The sequence below is a fragment of the Cebus imitator genome, unplaced genomic scaffold (assembly GCF_001604975.1).
Source record: "Cebus imitator isolate Cc_AM_T3 unplaced genomic scaffold, Cebus_imitator-1.0 Scaffold126, whole genome shotgun sequence".
NCBI classification, from domain to species: Eukaryota; Metazoa; Chordata; class Mammalia; order Primates; family Cebidae; genus Cebus; species Cebus imitator.
In genome coordinates, this window is record NW_016107441.1 from 4,046,533 (window position 1) to 4,061,491 (window position 14,959).

Genomic DNA, 14,959 nt, shown 5'->3' on the forward strand with positions numbered 1-14,959 from the left:
CCCACCTAATCCACAGAAAGTGATGTCTTTCCCCTTCCCTTGGAATTTTTGTTTTGTTTTTGGAAATAATATTTTTTTAAAAGTTGCCTTATTGTGGAGCGGGAATCTGAAATACCCAAATGCCTGTTTTCCTCGGTGGAGTCAACCCGAAGAGCTCCCACCTTCTTTGGATGTGCCTGGGCTTGGACTGGCTAGAATTTTTCTCTGGACTGTTGCATGTACAGTGTCTCCATCCTGGAGGCAAGAGAGTTGGGGGTGGCTCAAATCAGAGCCGTACCCAAGATATCCCTGCTGTTGCATCGTTTGAAGCTGACGTCCTGTGTCTGTACACTGCTGCCACTGTTGTGTCCTTGCTCTGCTTGCTGTTGCCTCATGCCAGGCCCCGTCCTGCCGTGACACCCTTCATCCTATCCTGGGAACCCCAAGGCCAAGTTTCCTTCAAACTGTTGGAGAACAGAGTTGGCCTGCATCTGGAACACACTTGTCCTCAGCTTGAACGTCTTCCTCCACCCAGAGTGGAAAGGTGAACACCTGCAGCTGAGGCTTGGAAACGTTTATGTTGCTCCGAAAGATCTCTGAGACTTCAAGGAGGCTCTGTCTCTCTTAAAAGGTGAAGAAAGATGCCATTCTCTTCCTAAGGTCTGGTGGAGTCTCCCCATCTTGCATACCCTTCTGCAAGCCATCTATGCCCACTCTCCAATTGACCCGCCTGGGAACAAGGGATGAGGAGGAGTTGGGGGCTGGGGGGAATCCTGCCAGTTGGTGAAGCCCTGTGGCAGGAAGGTATATGTGGACATAGAGTATACCTGATTCTCTTCTTTAGCCACTGACTGCTTGGGTTGGGCTGTAAATGACAATGGAATGGCTGGAGTCTGCTGTTGTCAGAATGCAGGGAGAGGATGATGAAGGACTGACCCACACGGACTGGGATGTGTGTTGGGTATGGGCATGACTGCATGTTCACTTTCAGTGGGATCTGGGTAACATGGAGGAGTTCACGGTCCTGTTGCTCACTTACTGCAATGTGTTTGGCTCTCCTTTTCAGCTGGTTCCTCTGTTGGGCCCAAAGGTTGGGAGTAGCAGACAGTATCCCAGGCTGACAAGGGCTTCCCCTTTACCTTGGGTACCTTGTTAAATTTTAGCTTGTGCCCTCCCCCACCTTTGCCCTCCTAGTGGTTGGTATGTGGGAAGCCCATCTCAGTTCCTGTGACTTCATGTCTCAAACCAAGGATGAGCGTCTGGTCTCTGCTATGATGGTGGTATCTGAGGCCTTTCCCTGCCATCTGGTGCCTGCCTCACATTGTACCAGACACTGGATTCCTGGACTCCCTTCTCCTTTCTTTTCTTTCCTTCAGGTCACGCAGCCCTGTACTGTATCCAGCACCACAGAAACCTCAGTGTTTTTCCTCTGCTGGTTTGGGGGCACAAGGAAGCCCTAGGGTGTGGGGAAAGGCTGTTCTTACCTAGAGTTTACTCCCAGGCCAGGGGGCTGCCATCTTCTTCACAGACACCCTTGAAAGGAAGCCCCTTTGGGGCAGGGAGGTGAGGACTCCATCTCAACATAGGCTGGTGGTTGGAGTGGGGAGCTTTTTTTTTTTCTCTCTCTTCTTTCCTTTTTTTTTGTGACATGTTAGGAGTTAATGTTGCAAAGAGTAGTTTACATCTTCACTTTCTGAAGACACTTGAATTTAGGACCGATGTATCTGTGACAAGCATGCCAGAAGTGGCGGGGGCCATCAGGGCTAGCCACTTCACACCCACCATCCTCCCATGGGGATCCAAGACCTGAGACAAAAAGCAACAGCCTGCCCAGATCCCTCTGTTCATCCTGTCCCTTCCAAGGTTGGTCCATGCCAACATAACCTTTGGGCATCAGACATCAGCAGGTCTGTGTGCCTCAGCCCTGTTAAGGGGCAGGTTTCTCTTCCGTCCTCTCCTGCACCTGGGAGCAAAGGCACTACCATTAGAGAAGGACCATCCGGCCCTGCCCCAGCCTGGACCCCTGGGGCTCAGATAGAGGTGATGAGCCCCTATGTCAAAGTTGTTAAACGTTTTTGTTTTGTTCCATTGTAGCTGTTTTTTTCCCTTTCCTGGTGATTGATTTTATAAAAGAAAGTAAGCTGCTTAGAAGGTCCTGGAAGTGAGGAGGAGGGACAAGGAAGACGACTAGTCAGGGAGGGCAAAGGTGGTTTTTTGCCAAAAAAAAAAAAAAAAAAAAAAAAAAAAGCCTGGGTAGAGTGATTTGAATTATCTGGCACCCTCCTGAATGGAACCCCAGAGTACCTCCCATGTGAAAGGGTCCCTGTATTTTCCCTGACACCCACCCTCTCCCCCTTCAGCCATGTTGATGGCAGAGAAGATAAGAACTTGGAGCCCATCTCTCACTGGAGAGGAAAACTTGTCATCTGGCTTTGCGGAGAAGGTTCCACCTTAATGCTCGTAGTACATTATCTTTACTATGTGCTAGGATATCATATTTAAAAGGACAAAAAAAATGTAAAATACTTGAATGAGCTTGTATTATAACATTAATATTATTGAGAGTATCTGCTTTCCAGGCTGAAGTGATTCATTCATTATTCTAGTCCTGCTTTAGTCCTTTGTAATTTGTGGTAATTATGCTTTTCTTTTTAATACAAAAAAATGTATAAAAATAAACACTTGAAAAGGCAAAATACTGGCTGGTCTTCCATCCTAGGGTATTGCTATTGGGTGTGAAGGATGGGTTTCTGTAGGGTTTCCCCAGATGTAGAGGAACCCTGCACTCGGTATGCACATGAAACTCTGCCACTGGGTTTTAGGGAGTCTGCCAAAGGCAGACTTCTACAAGCCTTGAATTCATGTCCACCCTGTGAGACATGACATCCATAGCCAGTGCCACAGAAAGAGTGCAGTCCATCAGAATGCCAGGGTTTCAGCCCACTTGTCCGCTTCCAAGTTTTCCATTCCCTGGCTGTAGCCTGGCATTGTGTTACGAGACAGCCAAGAAGAAAAAGTTTGATGCGGCTCCTTATGGAGGGTTGCCACAGGCACTCTATGAACAGACTTTCCCACGGAGCGGGTGAGGAGGGATGATCCAGCACTGTGTGGCCTTAAGAAATCCTGATCAGTCTCTGAATCCTGAGACATGATGCTGGGGAGGGACGGAACAATGAGGTCCCCATTCCCTGTATAAATTACAAAACTAAAATTGGGGCGTGGCCTTATTTACTTGTTCATCTGACAACTGTCTCCCATACCTGGCTTGGGAAAATGGTTTTTCTAGAGAGCTTTTTTTCACTGTTCTTGAGGTGGGCAGGTACTTTAGTACCAATAGTGGCCTCCACAGGTCAAAGGAATATTAGGAGATAGTGTCCAGGGCTGATGCCGACTGATTGGTACTTTGAGAACAGAAAGATGAATTAATTGAACATCATTCACACATCATTAGGAATGCTCACAGAAGTTTAATTGCACAGCCTGAGCTTCCAAATTTTATGTCTCAAGTATTAGAAATTTTGTAGTAGATCCCTCCACCACCAACACCCCCCCCAGAAAAAAAAAAAAAAAAAACTATCCACTGGGATTCATGGAGACCAGTTTATTTTACATGCTTTCTTTCACGTTCTCTATTGGAAATTCCTTTTTTCAGCCTTAACTTGTATACCAACCTCAAGGCCATTTTATTTGATACAGAAAAGGATAGGGCTGGGCCCTTCTGCCAAGGACTGACCACCTGCCTGCCAAAAGTAAGAGGGAATGACAGCCTTTTGTCCTTCTGGGCCCCTTACAGTAACTCAAAATCTAAAGGCCTTAAAGAGAAATAAAAGTGTATCTGTTCTTTCTCCTTATCTCCTACCCTTCTCTTTAAGCATACTGAAGATGGACTTTTTATTTGTAGGAAGAGGTGATGAGTGCAGGCCAGCAGCTGAGAACTTAGAGCTTTGATGCATCTGGAGCTGTATTCAAGCTGAGGGCACAAGCCTAGGGAGGGAGCCAGGTCCACCAAGGCCAGAGGCAGGCAGGCGAGGCTGTGGAAGGCCAGGGAGATGCTTCCTGGTAAGTGCTCAGCTGGCCTGTTGGGCAAGTCTCTGGGGTTTTAGAGCTGATAGGAAGGAGTCCATTTTTACAGTCCTGCCTGGAGACTTGGACTTAATCTGATACTAAGGTATTTTATAAAGCCACAGTGGATGCTTTTCTTAAGAGAACTGAAAGAAAAGGCGCAAATATATATAAGAATTTAGAAAGATGATAATGGTGTTCTTTCAAATCAAAGAATCATCTTTACATTGTTCTTGGGAACCACAGGGTTCCTGGCCATGTCTGGCTATTGAGGGGAAGTCAGGATGGGGACTTCAACCCAAGCAACTATGGTTTTGCTTTTGATAAGGTTCCTGGTAAAAATCATCTTGAATAAATGTTGCTGAGAAACTGATCTTGAATAAATGTTGCTGAGAAACTGATTAAACATTTGGGGGAGAAAGGATTTTGCCCTTTGCTCAGTCATGTTTTTCCATGCTTTCTTCAGGGAGAAAGAGGGTTCTAACCTCTGGTCCTCATTCAGATAGGCTAATTAGGGGTCTTCAGTTGGGTGTCCCCAAAGGGTAGCAACTCTGACCCTTCCCCTTGTGGGTAAAAGGGCTTTGCGCAGTTTCTCAGCACTTTGTGTTTAGGTTTCCACATAAGGCTAAAGGTGTTAAGGTTTGGTCTGCACCTCTTTGGTATCTCAGTTTTAATCCAAGGAGGAGCTCCTGGATTTTTTTTTTTTTTCGAAACATAAAACCTTTTGTTTGTGGTGGGCCAAGTTAAAATGGGGCCTTTACCACTCACTCAGAGTATTTGGTGTGTGTATGTTTGTGTGTGTGTTGGGTGATGTGGGGCACTGGCGTCTTCTGTGTCATGAATTGAGACCTATAACGATTTGCCAGGGTATCTTGGCTCTGGCCTGAGAAGGGTATGTGAAAGCCTTTTGAGGCAGGAAGGGGCAAAGGGATACCTGGCCCTCCCACCCCCTGGTGCCAAAAGGAGCTCTCCCTGGAGCCAGGCAGCCTCCAGTCCCCCTCCATTCAGCTTTGTCATTCTTTGCATCCTGTCCAGGGTACAAAGGAGTTATCTGGGGCTGAACCCTCTCTTCTTCAACAGCAGAGGACCAGGAGGTCTCCTCCCTCTGACCAGCCTACAGTCTGGGAAGCTGTGTTTTCCTTTTTCTTAAGCTAATTCCTGATCCCATTGAGGGACATAAAGGGCAGTAGTTTGGAGGAAGCCTCATCCTTGGCCCTGCTTTTTTGGGAAGCTGACCTTCCCTCTACCCTCGTGGTTCCATCGTTAGGAATTGTGGCTGAAAGAGGAAAATTGTTAGGTGCCATCAGGAAGCCGCATCTGCATCCATGGCTGAGGGACAGCCAGAATGATACTTGGGCCCTCTCTCACTCCATCTTCTTTGGGAACTCTGGGATGCTCTCAGAGAGTGGGGTGAAGCCCAGCAGAAGGACATGTCTCTCATAGGCCTTGGTCTGCTTGAACATGGTGTCAGTCCCATGGAGGTGGTCCAGCACACCCAGCACTCCATAACACTGGTTGAACCTAAAAGAGAGAGGAGGGCACTGCAGTGCCAGCACTGGAGGCCCCTGTGCATAGCCCATTTCATTTGTGCCAGCCTCACACATTTCTCAACCCTCCTGCCCCACACCTGTCACCACTATCTGATCATCTGCATCAGAAAAAGTTGGGGAGTTGCTACCAATGCACCTTCCGGGCGCCACTCCAAACCTGCAATATGCAGTATCTGGAATCTTCCTTTCAAAAGCTTGCTGTGTTATTCTGAGGCCCACAGTTTAAGGATTTCTGGCAGAACTAGGCTTCTTCAGGTGTGAAATCACCAGCATCAGAATCCCCTGGAACACTTACTAAAATGCAGGTTTCCAGGCCCTGCTCCCCCAGATACTTTGGTTCAGCATATTTGGAGGGGAATCCAAGAGCCTATATTTTAAACAAGCATCTCAGGTGATTCAGGTATAAGAGGATTGTAAACTATACTTGAAAAAGTCTGGGGCTTTCAGAGATTACATGACTTCCGTGTAATTGCATGCAGGAGTTTTATGCATGTATGTACCTTTCTAAAGAGAATGTCCAGAGCTTATTCAAAGGGCCCAGAACCCAAATAAAGGTTAAAAACCCCCAGTTGGAGGAGGACCCAATTGCAGAAGGAAAAGAGTAAAGTAGGGTCATCCCAGTGTGGTCCTTATTTTCCCAACCATCAGACCCCTTCTCCAACTAGCACTCACATGTAAACTGAGACACCAGTGTCTGCTATCAGAAACTGAGGGAGGGAGGGTGATGGTTATTGCCGAGGGACCCATTGTGAGAAAAGCGTCCTTACTTGCGATGGTGGTAGTCGTGGAATTCAGGTGAAGGCAGGAAAGGTAGGTGGTAGCCACAGTGGGAGATGGTGGTGATGATGAGGGCCAAGGAAAACCACATGGTGATGGAGGACAAGTGGGAGCCCATTACTAATGGGCCCACTATCGCTGGTAGCATGTTGGAGACCTGCAAGGGGAGGGATCATTGAAGCTGGGCCCAGGGAGATGAAGGGACCTAGCTGAGTGTATACTTAGCCCCAAGGTGGTACTAGAGGCAAACTTCCTTGACCCAGAACTGGAGAAGCTGAGTTTCGGGATCTTGACTTGTTGAAGCATTCACCTTTGTAACTTGGGACAAATTAATGAGTTTGAGCCTCATCTTTCTTGTTAGCAAAATTAAGATTAAAAGGATTGTTGGAGGGACAGGCATGGTGGCTTACGCCTGTAATCTTAGCACTTTGGGAGGCCGAGGTGGGTGGATCACCTGAGGTTGGGAGTTCAAGACCAGCCTGACCAACAGGGAGAAAACCCATCTCTACTAAAAATACAAAATTAGCCAGGTATGGTGGTGTATGCCTGTAATCCCAGCAACTTAGGAGGCTAAGGCAGGAGAATTGCTTGAACCTGGGAGGTGGAGGTTGCGGTGAGCCAAGATCATGCCATTACACTCCAGCCTGGGCAACAAGAGTGAAACTTGGTCTCCAAAAAAAAAAAATTGTTGTTGGAGGAGCCAGGTGTAGTGGTTCATGCCTGTAATCCAAGCAACTTGGGAGGCAGACGCGGGAGGATTGCTTGAAGCCAGGAGTTCCAGCCAGCCTGGGCAAAATAGCAGGACCCCAAAATTAGCCAGATGTGGTGGTGAACACCTATGGTCTCAGCTATTTGGGAGGCTGAAGATAGAGGATCACATGAGCCCAGGAGTTGGAGGCTGCAGTGAACCATGATCACACCATTGCACTCCAACCTGGATGACAGAGCAAAACCCTGTCTCAAAAAGGCAAAAAAAAGTTGTTGGCATGATTAAATGAGATAACTGTGTTAGGCACTTAACATAGCCTGGCATATGGAAGGTTGACAATAAATGGTAGCTATTTTTGAATGAGAAGAAAAAGGGCCAGTGTGGTCTAAGTTTCTGCAGGAGACCTTCAGGAAAGTTGTTGGGGCTGACTGTCCTTTGCTTTACTCACCACATGCTCGATAGGGTGGGCATAGAGCGAGATCACGCCAATGGGAGCTGTCCACTCGTGGTGTTTCTTGTGGATTTTCTTGTAGAGTGTTGGGTGGTGAAGGAGCCTGGGGAAATAGTTAATAGTCAATAACTTGCTGATTCCTCTTTCTCCCTCCCCGACCAGATCATGAGAAACCAAAAATGGAAACTAGGGGTTACAGCCACAGAGCAAAGTTAAAAACACCCAGACCTGCCTTCAAGTTTCAACCCCAGCCCTTATGCTGCATAGTTTGGGAGTGGGTTGCTTTGCCTCTCTACCCCAGTTGTATTGCTGTAAAATGGGATGCTGGCCAGAAAGGATTGAATAAGGAAATGGACGGGAAAGTGCCCTGGCCCCCACGCAATCAGAGAGGCCTTTTCTTTTCTGGACATTCATCCCTCAGTTGTCCCAAGTTGTCAGTTATGAGACAACTAGTGGTCTCCCTGTTAACCATTCAATGGGAGACTTGAGAGTAGGGAGTATTTTATTGGCCTAAACTCAATTCAGAAGCCTGTTTTATTTTTTTCTTTGAGACAAGGTCTTGCTCTGCTCTGTCGCCCAGGGTGGAGTGCAGTGGTGTGATCACAGCTCACTGCAGCTTTGACCTCCCAGGCTCATGTGATCTTTCCGAGTACCTGGGACTACAAGTGCACACCACCACACCTGGCTAATCAAAAAAAATTTTTTGTAGAGACGGTCTCCTGACATTCCCCGGGCTGGTCTCAAACTCCTGGGCTCAAGTGATCCGCCCACCTCGACCTCCCAAAGTGCTAGGATTACAAGCGTAAGTCACTGCACCTGGCCTCAGTTTCCTTGATCAGTGAGCCCTAGACAGGGTGAGGAGCCAGCTGTGCCTCAGGCAGAGACTGCTCACCGGTGTGAATAGTAGAACAAGACTTCCTCGATCAGCGTGAAGATGGCCAGCTCCAGGAGGAACCAGTGGAAGGTGGGTAGCTCACGGCGGCAGGGGTCTCCCCACCATTTGAGGAAGGGATAGAGGAAGACCACCATGGGGAAAGAGATCATGCACTGGTTGAAAAGAACTGTGCGGATAGACTGGCGCAGTTTCACAGGGTCCACCTGCCCGAGGGAAGGGAGGAAGGAAACAGACAAGAGTGTGAGAAGTAGTTTCCACCGTGACCTGCTCACAGGAGGCCCTCAGTCCAGCTGGATTCTGGGAGAGTTGTTGAGGCACAGCCAGTAGCTCCTGACTGTCACCTAGCCCTGGGCCTGGAAACATAGCAGAATAAGTCCCTGGCTGCTAGGCAGGTGAGTAATGCCACTGTCCCCGGAAACTTCAACAGCCTTCAATCTGTGCTGGCACCTGCCTTCACCTTCCTGGTTCTGCATATTATCACCACTGCCCTCCCTATTTCTCTGGCCAGGCTCCATGTACTTGCAGGTAACTTGGGAAGCCTCCAGGGTGCTTAGAGGTGACTCTCTGGTTGACACCCCATTTCAGCCTTTTAGCCCCTCCTCATCAGAGAACCTTATTTATGATGTAGAGAACAAGGTCATCTGCCTCCTCTTGTGGTCCAGCCTTATTGCAGTAGGCCCAGTGCAAAGAAGGTCAGCCAGGGAGCTGCTTATCTAGCTTCTTTACCAACTTCCTGGTTTTCACAGTGACACTGTCAAGATAGGGGCCCGCCCAAGCATTTCCACCAGGGTCCACTGTACAGAGCTGGCCCCAAGTGTCCAGACTCTATTTGGCCTCAATACTACAGCCAGTATTTCCTCCAGAATCAGCAACCCCTTGACCCTTCCCTTTGTCAGAGCACTGGGCCTCCAGGGAATAGTCCTGTGACCATAGATTACTTGCTGGGTCCTGATGAACTTGTTTGGTTAGAAGGGATTTCTCCAAGTTCCCTCTGTGAGCTGGAGGGATTTCTGCCCCAAAGCAAGACAGAGGTTCAGAATGGTCCCCAACTTGAGGCCTGCCTCTTCCTCCAGCCTTTCCAGGCACTGCATGCATTGACTGACTTCAGAATTCACTCTTTGTTTACTTCCATCCCATTGTGAGGACAGGTCTTTCCAGCCGGTTGTGAGAGGACATATTAGGTGAGGCCATTACACCTTCCGGAAATCTTGAACAAGGTGGGGCAGGGGGTGGTATCACATCTATCCATTTATTTATTTAACTGATATTTATAGAGCAACCACTATGTAGCACTCAGTGTTCTGGGTGTTGAAAATAAAGCAATGAGCAAAACCAAGATTCCTGCCCCTATGGAATTTATATTCCAGTGGGAAAGGTAGACTAGACACAACAAATATAAATATACATACATTTATCAGGCTGGGGACAGTGGCTCACACCTGTAATCCCAGCACTTTGGAAGGTGGAGGTGAGAGGATTGCTTGAGGCCAGGAATTGGAGACCAGCCTGGGCAACATAATGAGACCCCATCAAATTAAAAGAAAAAATTAACCGAGTGTGGTGGTGTGCACCTGTAGTCCCAGCTATTCAGGAGGCTGGAGTGGAAGGTTCATGTGAGTCCAGGAGTTTAAGGCACTCTAGCCTGCATGAGTGGGTGACACCCAATCTCTTAAAAAAAAAAAAAAAGTCAATAATGTAGGCAAGAGATGATGGTGAACTGGACCAGGGTAATAGTGATGGAGGTGGTGAGAAGTGGTAAGAAGTGATTGGATTCTGAATTTGTTTTGGAAATAGAGTTAATAGGGTTCCCTGATAGATTGGATGTGGGTACGAAGGAAAGAGAGTAGTCAAGAATGACTCCAAGGTTTTTGGCCTGAGCAACTAGAAGACTGGAATTGCCATCCATACTGGGGAGGCTGTGGGTACTAAGTAATGGCTTTGGTGGGACCATCAGAAATGCTCTTTTGGACCTGATGAATTGGCAGTGTCTACTAGTATCCATGTGGAGATGTCAAGGAGGGAGTTGGATATTTTAGCTTGGAATTTAGGAGAGACTTCTGGGCTAGAGAGGTCAGTGTGTGAGCTGTCGGCCCATAGATGGTATTTAAAGTCATGGCACTGAAGAGATAACTGTACAGAGAAAACGCCAAAGCCCATGGGACATTCAACATCAAGAAGTTGGGGAGAAAAGAAGGAACTAGGAAAGAGACAGTGAAGAAGTGAACAATCAGATGTGAGGGGGAGCTGGGCATGGTGACTCACAGCTGTAATCCCAGCACTTTGTGAGGTCAAGGTGGATGGATCACCTGAGTTCAGGAGTTTGAGACCAGCCTGGGCAACAAGGTAAAACCTCATCTCTACTAAAAATACAAAAAATTAGCCAGGCGTGATGGTAGGCACCTGCAATCACAACTACTCAAGAGGCTGAGGCAGGAGAATCACTTGAACCTGGGAAACAGAGGCTGCAGTGAGCCAAGATGGTGCCATTGCACTCCAGACTGGGTGACAGAGCAAGACTCTTTTTTTTTTTTTTTTGAGACAGAGTCTCTCTTGTCTCCATGCTGGAGTGCAGTGACAAGATCTCAGCTCATTGCAATGTTCACCTCCCAGGTTCAAGCAATTCTTGTGCCTCAGCCTCCCAAGTAGCTGGGACTATAGGCATGCACCACCATGCCTAACTAATTTTTGTACTTTTAGTAGAGATGGGGTTTCATCATGTTGGCCAGGATGGCCTCCATCTCTTGATCTTGTAATCCACCTGCCTCGGCCTCCCAAAGTGCTGCGATTACAGGTGTGAGCCATCACTCCCAGTCAACTCTGTCTCTTAAAAAAAAAAAAAAAAAAAGATGTGAGGGGCGTACCTAGAGAGTGGAGTGTCCTGGAAGCCAAGTGAAGAAAATATTTCAAGGCTGAGGGGATCAGCGGCTGTGGAAATGTCTCTGGTGCTCTAATGAGACCAGATCCTTGGTGAACTTGCCAAAAGAAATGTTGGTAGAGCCTTTTTTAAGGGTGACACCTGATTTGGAGGAGGTTTATAGAGAAGGTAAGACACTGCTTTTGTGATTGGGAAAGATGATGGCTGAAGGATTTAGGGGTTGAGTTTTATGATGTCTCAAACTTACTTTCAAATAGGAAAAATGTATAGATGCATATATATTTGTATATATATAAAGCAGAAATAAAATGTTTAAAATTGGTAATCAAAGTGATATGTAAATGCATAATCATTAGAGTTTTTTTCAACTTTTCTGTATGTATTTTTAATGTTTTTCATAATTTAAAAATGTTGAGGAAAAGAGTAGACAGTTGGCCAGGCGTAGTGGCTCACACCTGTAATCCTAGCACTTTGGGAGGCTGAGGCGGGTGAATCACCTAAGGTCAGGAGTTTGAGACCAGCCTGACCAACATTGTGAAACCCTGTCTCTACTAAAAATACAAAAATTAGCTGGGTGTGGTGGCACGTGCCTGTATTCCTTTCTACTTGGGAGGCTGAGGGAGGAGAATCGCTTGAACCCGGTAAGTGGAGGTTACAGTGAGCCGAAATCACAGTGTCACTGCACTCTAGCCTAGATGACAGAGGGAGACTCTGTCTCAAAAAAAAAAAAAAAGTCCCAAAAAGGAGTGGACAGAGAGGAATTGGAAACTACATAGATAATTCTTTCAAAGAACTCTGCTAGTCAGGGGTTGTTCTTTCTGTTGCTGGTGTGTGTGTGTGTGCTTGGTTTTTTGTGAGAGGGGGGTCTCACTCTGTTGCCCAGGCTGGAGTGCAGTGCCAGGACCACAGCTCACTGCAGTCTCAGCCTCCTGGGCTCAAGCGATCCTCCCACCTCAGCCTCCAAAGTAGCTAGGACTATAGGTGTGCACCATCACACCCAGCTAATTTTTGTATTTTTTGTAGAGACAGTGTTGGGGTGGGGTGTTTTGTCACGTTGCCCAGACTGGTCTCGAACTCCTGAGCTTAGGCAATCTGCCTGCCTTAGCCTTATAAAGTGGTAGGATTATAAGTGGGAACCACAGCACCCGGTCTGTTTTTTTTTTTTTTTTTCTTCTTTTTGAGTCAGTTTCTGGCTGTCACCCAGGCTAGAGTGCAGTGGTATGATCATAGCTCACTGTAACCTCGACCTCCTGGGCTCCAGCAACCCTCCCACCTCAGCTTCCCAAGTAGCTGGGACTGCAGGCACATGCCACCTCGCTTGCCTAGTTAAAAATTTTTTTTTTTTTGCCGGGCGCGGTGGCTCAAGCCTGTAATCCCAGCACTTTGGGAGGCCGAGGCGGGTGGATCACGAGGTCAAGAGATCGAGACCATCCTGGTCGACATGGTGAAACCCCGTCTCTACTAAAAATACAAAAAATTAGCTGGGCATGGTGGCACGTGCCTGTAATCCCAGCTACTCAGGAGGCTGAGGCAGGAGAATTGCCTGAACCCAGGAGGCGGAGGTTGCGGTGAGCCGAGATTGCGCCATTGCACTCCAGCCTGGGTAACAAGAGCGAAACTCCGTCTCAAGAAAAAAAAAGAAAAAAAAAAATTTTTTTTTTTTGTAGAGATGGGATCTCCTTCTGTCACCTAGGCTGGTCTCGAACTCCTGGGCTCAAGTGATCCCCCTGCCTCAGCCTCCCAAAGTCTGGGATTACAGGTGTGAGCCACCATAACTGGCCTGTTTTTTTTGTCTTTTTGAGTCAGGATCTCACTCTAACCCAGGCTGATCTCAAACTCCTGGGCTCAAGTGATTCTTCTGGCTCAGCCTCCCAAAGTCTGGGATTACAGTAGTGAGCCACCACACTTGGTGTTTTTGTTTTTTTTTAAGATGGAAAAAAATTACAGCATGTTTGTACTAACCTAGAGAGGAATAATGAGCAAAAGAGAGGGAAAAGAAGATACAAGAAAGCAAAGAGAGAATTACGGCAGCCATTTCCTGAATGTAGTGCATGGATAGTAGAGGAATCACCCACAGACAGGAGCAAGGAGAGTTCACCTGTGTTGTCAGGTGGGCAGGCAAAGCATGTGGGTACAGGTGCTGGTTATTGGCCAATGTGGTGTGCATCTTTAAAACTCTCTTCGGCTCGCTTCAGTTTTCTTTGTTCTTTTCTTTCCTTTTTTTTTTTTTGTATTTTTAGTAGAGACAGGGTTTCACCATGTTGGCCAGGCTTGTCTTGAACTCCTGACGTCAAGTGATCCACCTGCCTTGGCCTCCCAAAGTCATTGTGTGTAGAGGCAGCAGGTAATATTCTGGAGGGCTGATTAGGAGGGTGAGCCCTGGAGTCAAAAAGCCTGAGTTTGAATCATAGTTTACCCATGTAACACCACTGTTTCCTCATCTGAACAGTGAAGGTTCTTGGCCTCAGTTGGAGATATAAACATTTAGTCAATGGTGCTGCAACAACCAAGGTTGACATATGAAGGGTTCTCAAGGACCAAGCAGAGGGTTTAACACTGTAGGCTCTGATTCATGTCCTGCCAAGCTGGGCCTGGAGGAAGCCCCTCAGCCTGGCTGGCAGCTATTGTCCCAAGTGAGGGGGATTGTAAGCCAGCCCAGTAGCTCTAGTTCAGGAAGTGGCCCATTTCAAAGGAGTGGGTCAAGAGCACTGTTTGCCTTTCCGGAGTGCTGGGCTGGGGCAGAAGGACCTGAGAGCTGCGGTGATTCACCCAGACACCTGGGCAGATGACTGAAAGATGATTGTTTTGCCTGGGAAAGAAGCCAGGATGTGGTTTGGGTGGAGCTGGGGAAAGAACCTGGGTTTCAGGATCAACTTCTTCCTTGTTGTGTAAGAAAAGGCAATCCAGACTCAGGGAACAGTGGGACCCACTTGCTGGCACTGCGCAGGTCGGAGTTCCTCATAAGCAGGGTCTGGGCCTCACTTATGGAATTGAGTATTTAGGAAGCAGGACTTGTTTAAAAGACAGCCACCGCCCACACATTTAGAATCCATCCTATCTGTCTATCATAGGGGGGGTTATCCATTGTTTTCAAAACTGTCTCCGTCTCTCACGATAACAGCTGTTACCCATATTTTAGCATCCAGCCATTGCTTTCTCCATTCCTCTGGATAAAGGGGAGCTGCCTGCCTTCTCAGTACCAGGCTGACCACAATGCTGTCGTGTGGCACAGGAAGGTCCAGACCCTGGGCCAGGAATCAAGAGACCAGAACGTTGGTCTTGAATGGCCACTAGCTGTGTGACTCTGAGATTGGGGGCAAATTATTTCCTCTCTTTAACCTTCTAAACTGGGGGAGCCTTGTTACTAATAACTTGGCTCACACTGGCCAGGTCTCTCCTGGGCCAGTGGCGAGAATTCTGAGAGTGTGGCTTTAGCCCTTGCTTTCTGTGCTTTGACCGGGTGAAGTTGCAATACTTACAGGTTCATTCTTGCCAACCTGAATTCGGTAGCGAGAGATGAAGTTAGGTTTTCCTGTTGTATCAACCACCAGTAGAAGCCCATTGAAGCTCCAGAAGAACAGAGTAGGCAGTTGGATGGCACCTGAGATTGGGAAGCAGAAAAAATCAGGGCGACTTTGGGTTCTTGAAGCACATAGACTAA

At 47.5% G+C, this 14,959-nt stretch overlaps 1 protein-coding gene across 1 annotated transcript in view; it reads right to left on the reverse strand.

Annotated features, from left to right (window-relative positions):
• Positions 1–3,565: 3,565 nt before the first annotated feature.
• The window catches only part of FAXDC2 (fatty acid hydroxylase domain containing 2), a 25,826-nt gene continuing 14,432 nt past the window's right edge, over positions 3,566–14,959 (reverse strand). Inside the window, exons 5-9 of the mRNA XM_017540545.2 lie at positions 14,778–14,899; positions 8,421–8,626; positions 7,526–7,631; positions 6,359–6,525; positions 3,566–5,562 (exon numbers count right to left, since the gene is read on the reverse strand). Coding sequence (XP_017396034.1) covers positions 5,406–5,562; positions 6,359–6,525; positions 7,526–7,631; positions 8,421–8,626; positions 14,778–14,899 — 758 coding nt within the window. The 3' untranslated portion in view covers positions 3,566–5,405. The remainder of the gene's footprint in view (positions 5,563–6,358; positions 6,526–7,525; positions 7,632–8,420; positions 8,627–14,777; positions 14,900–14,959) is intronic.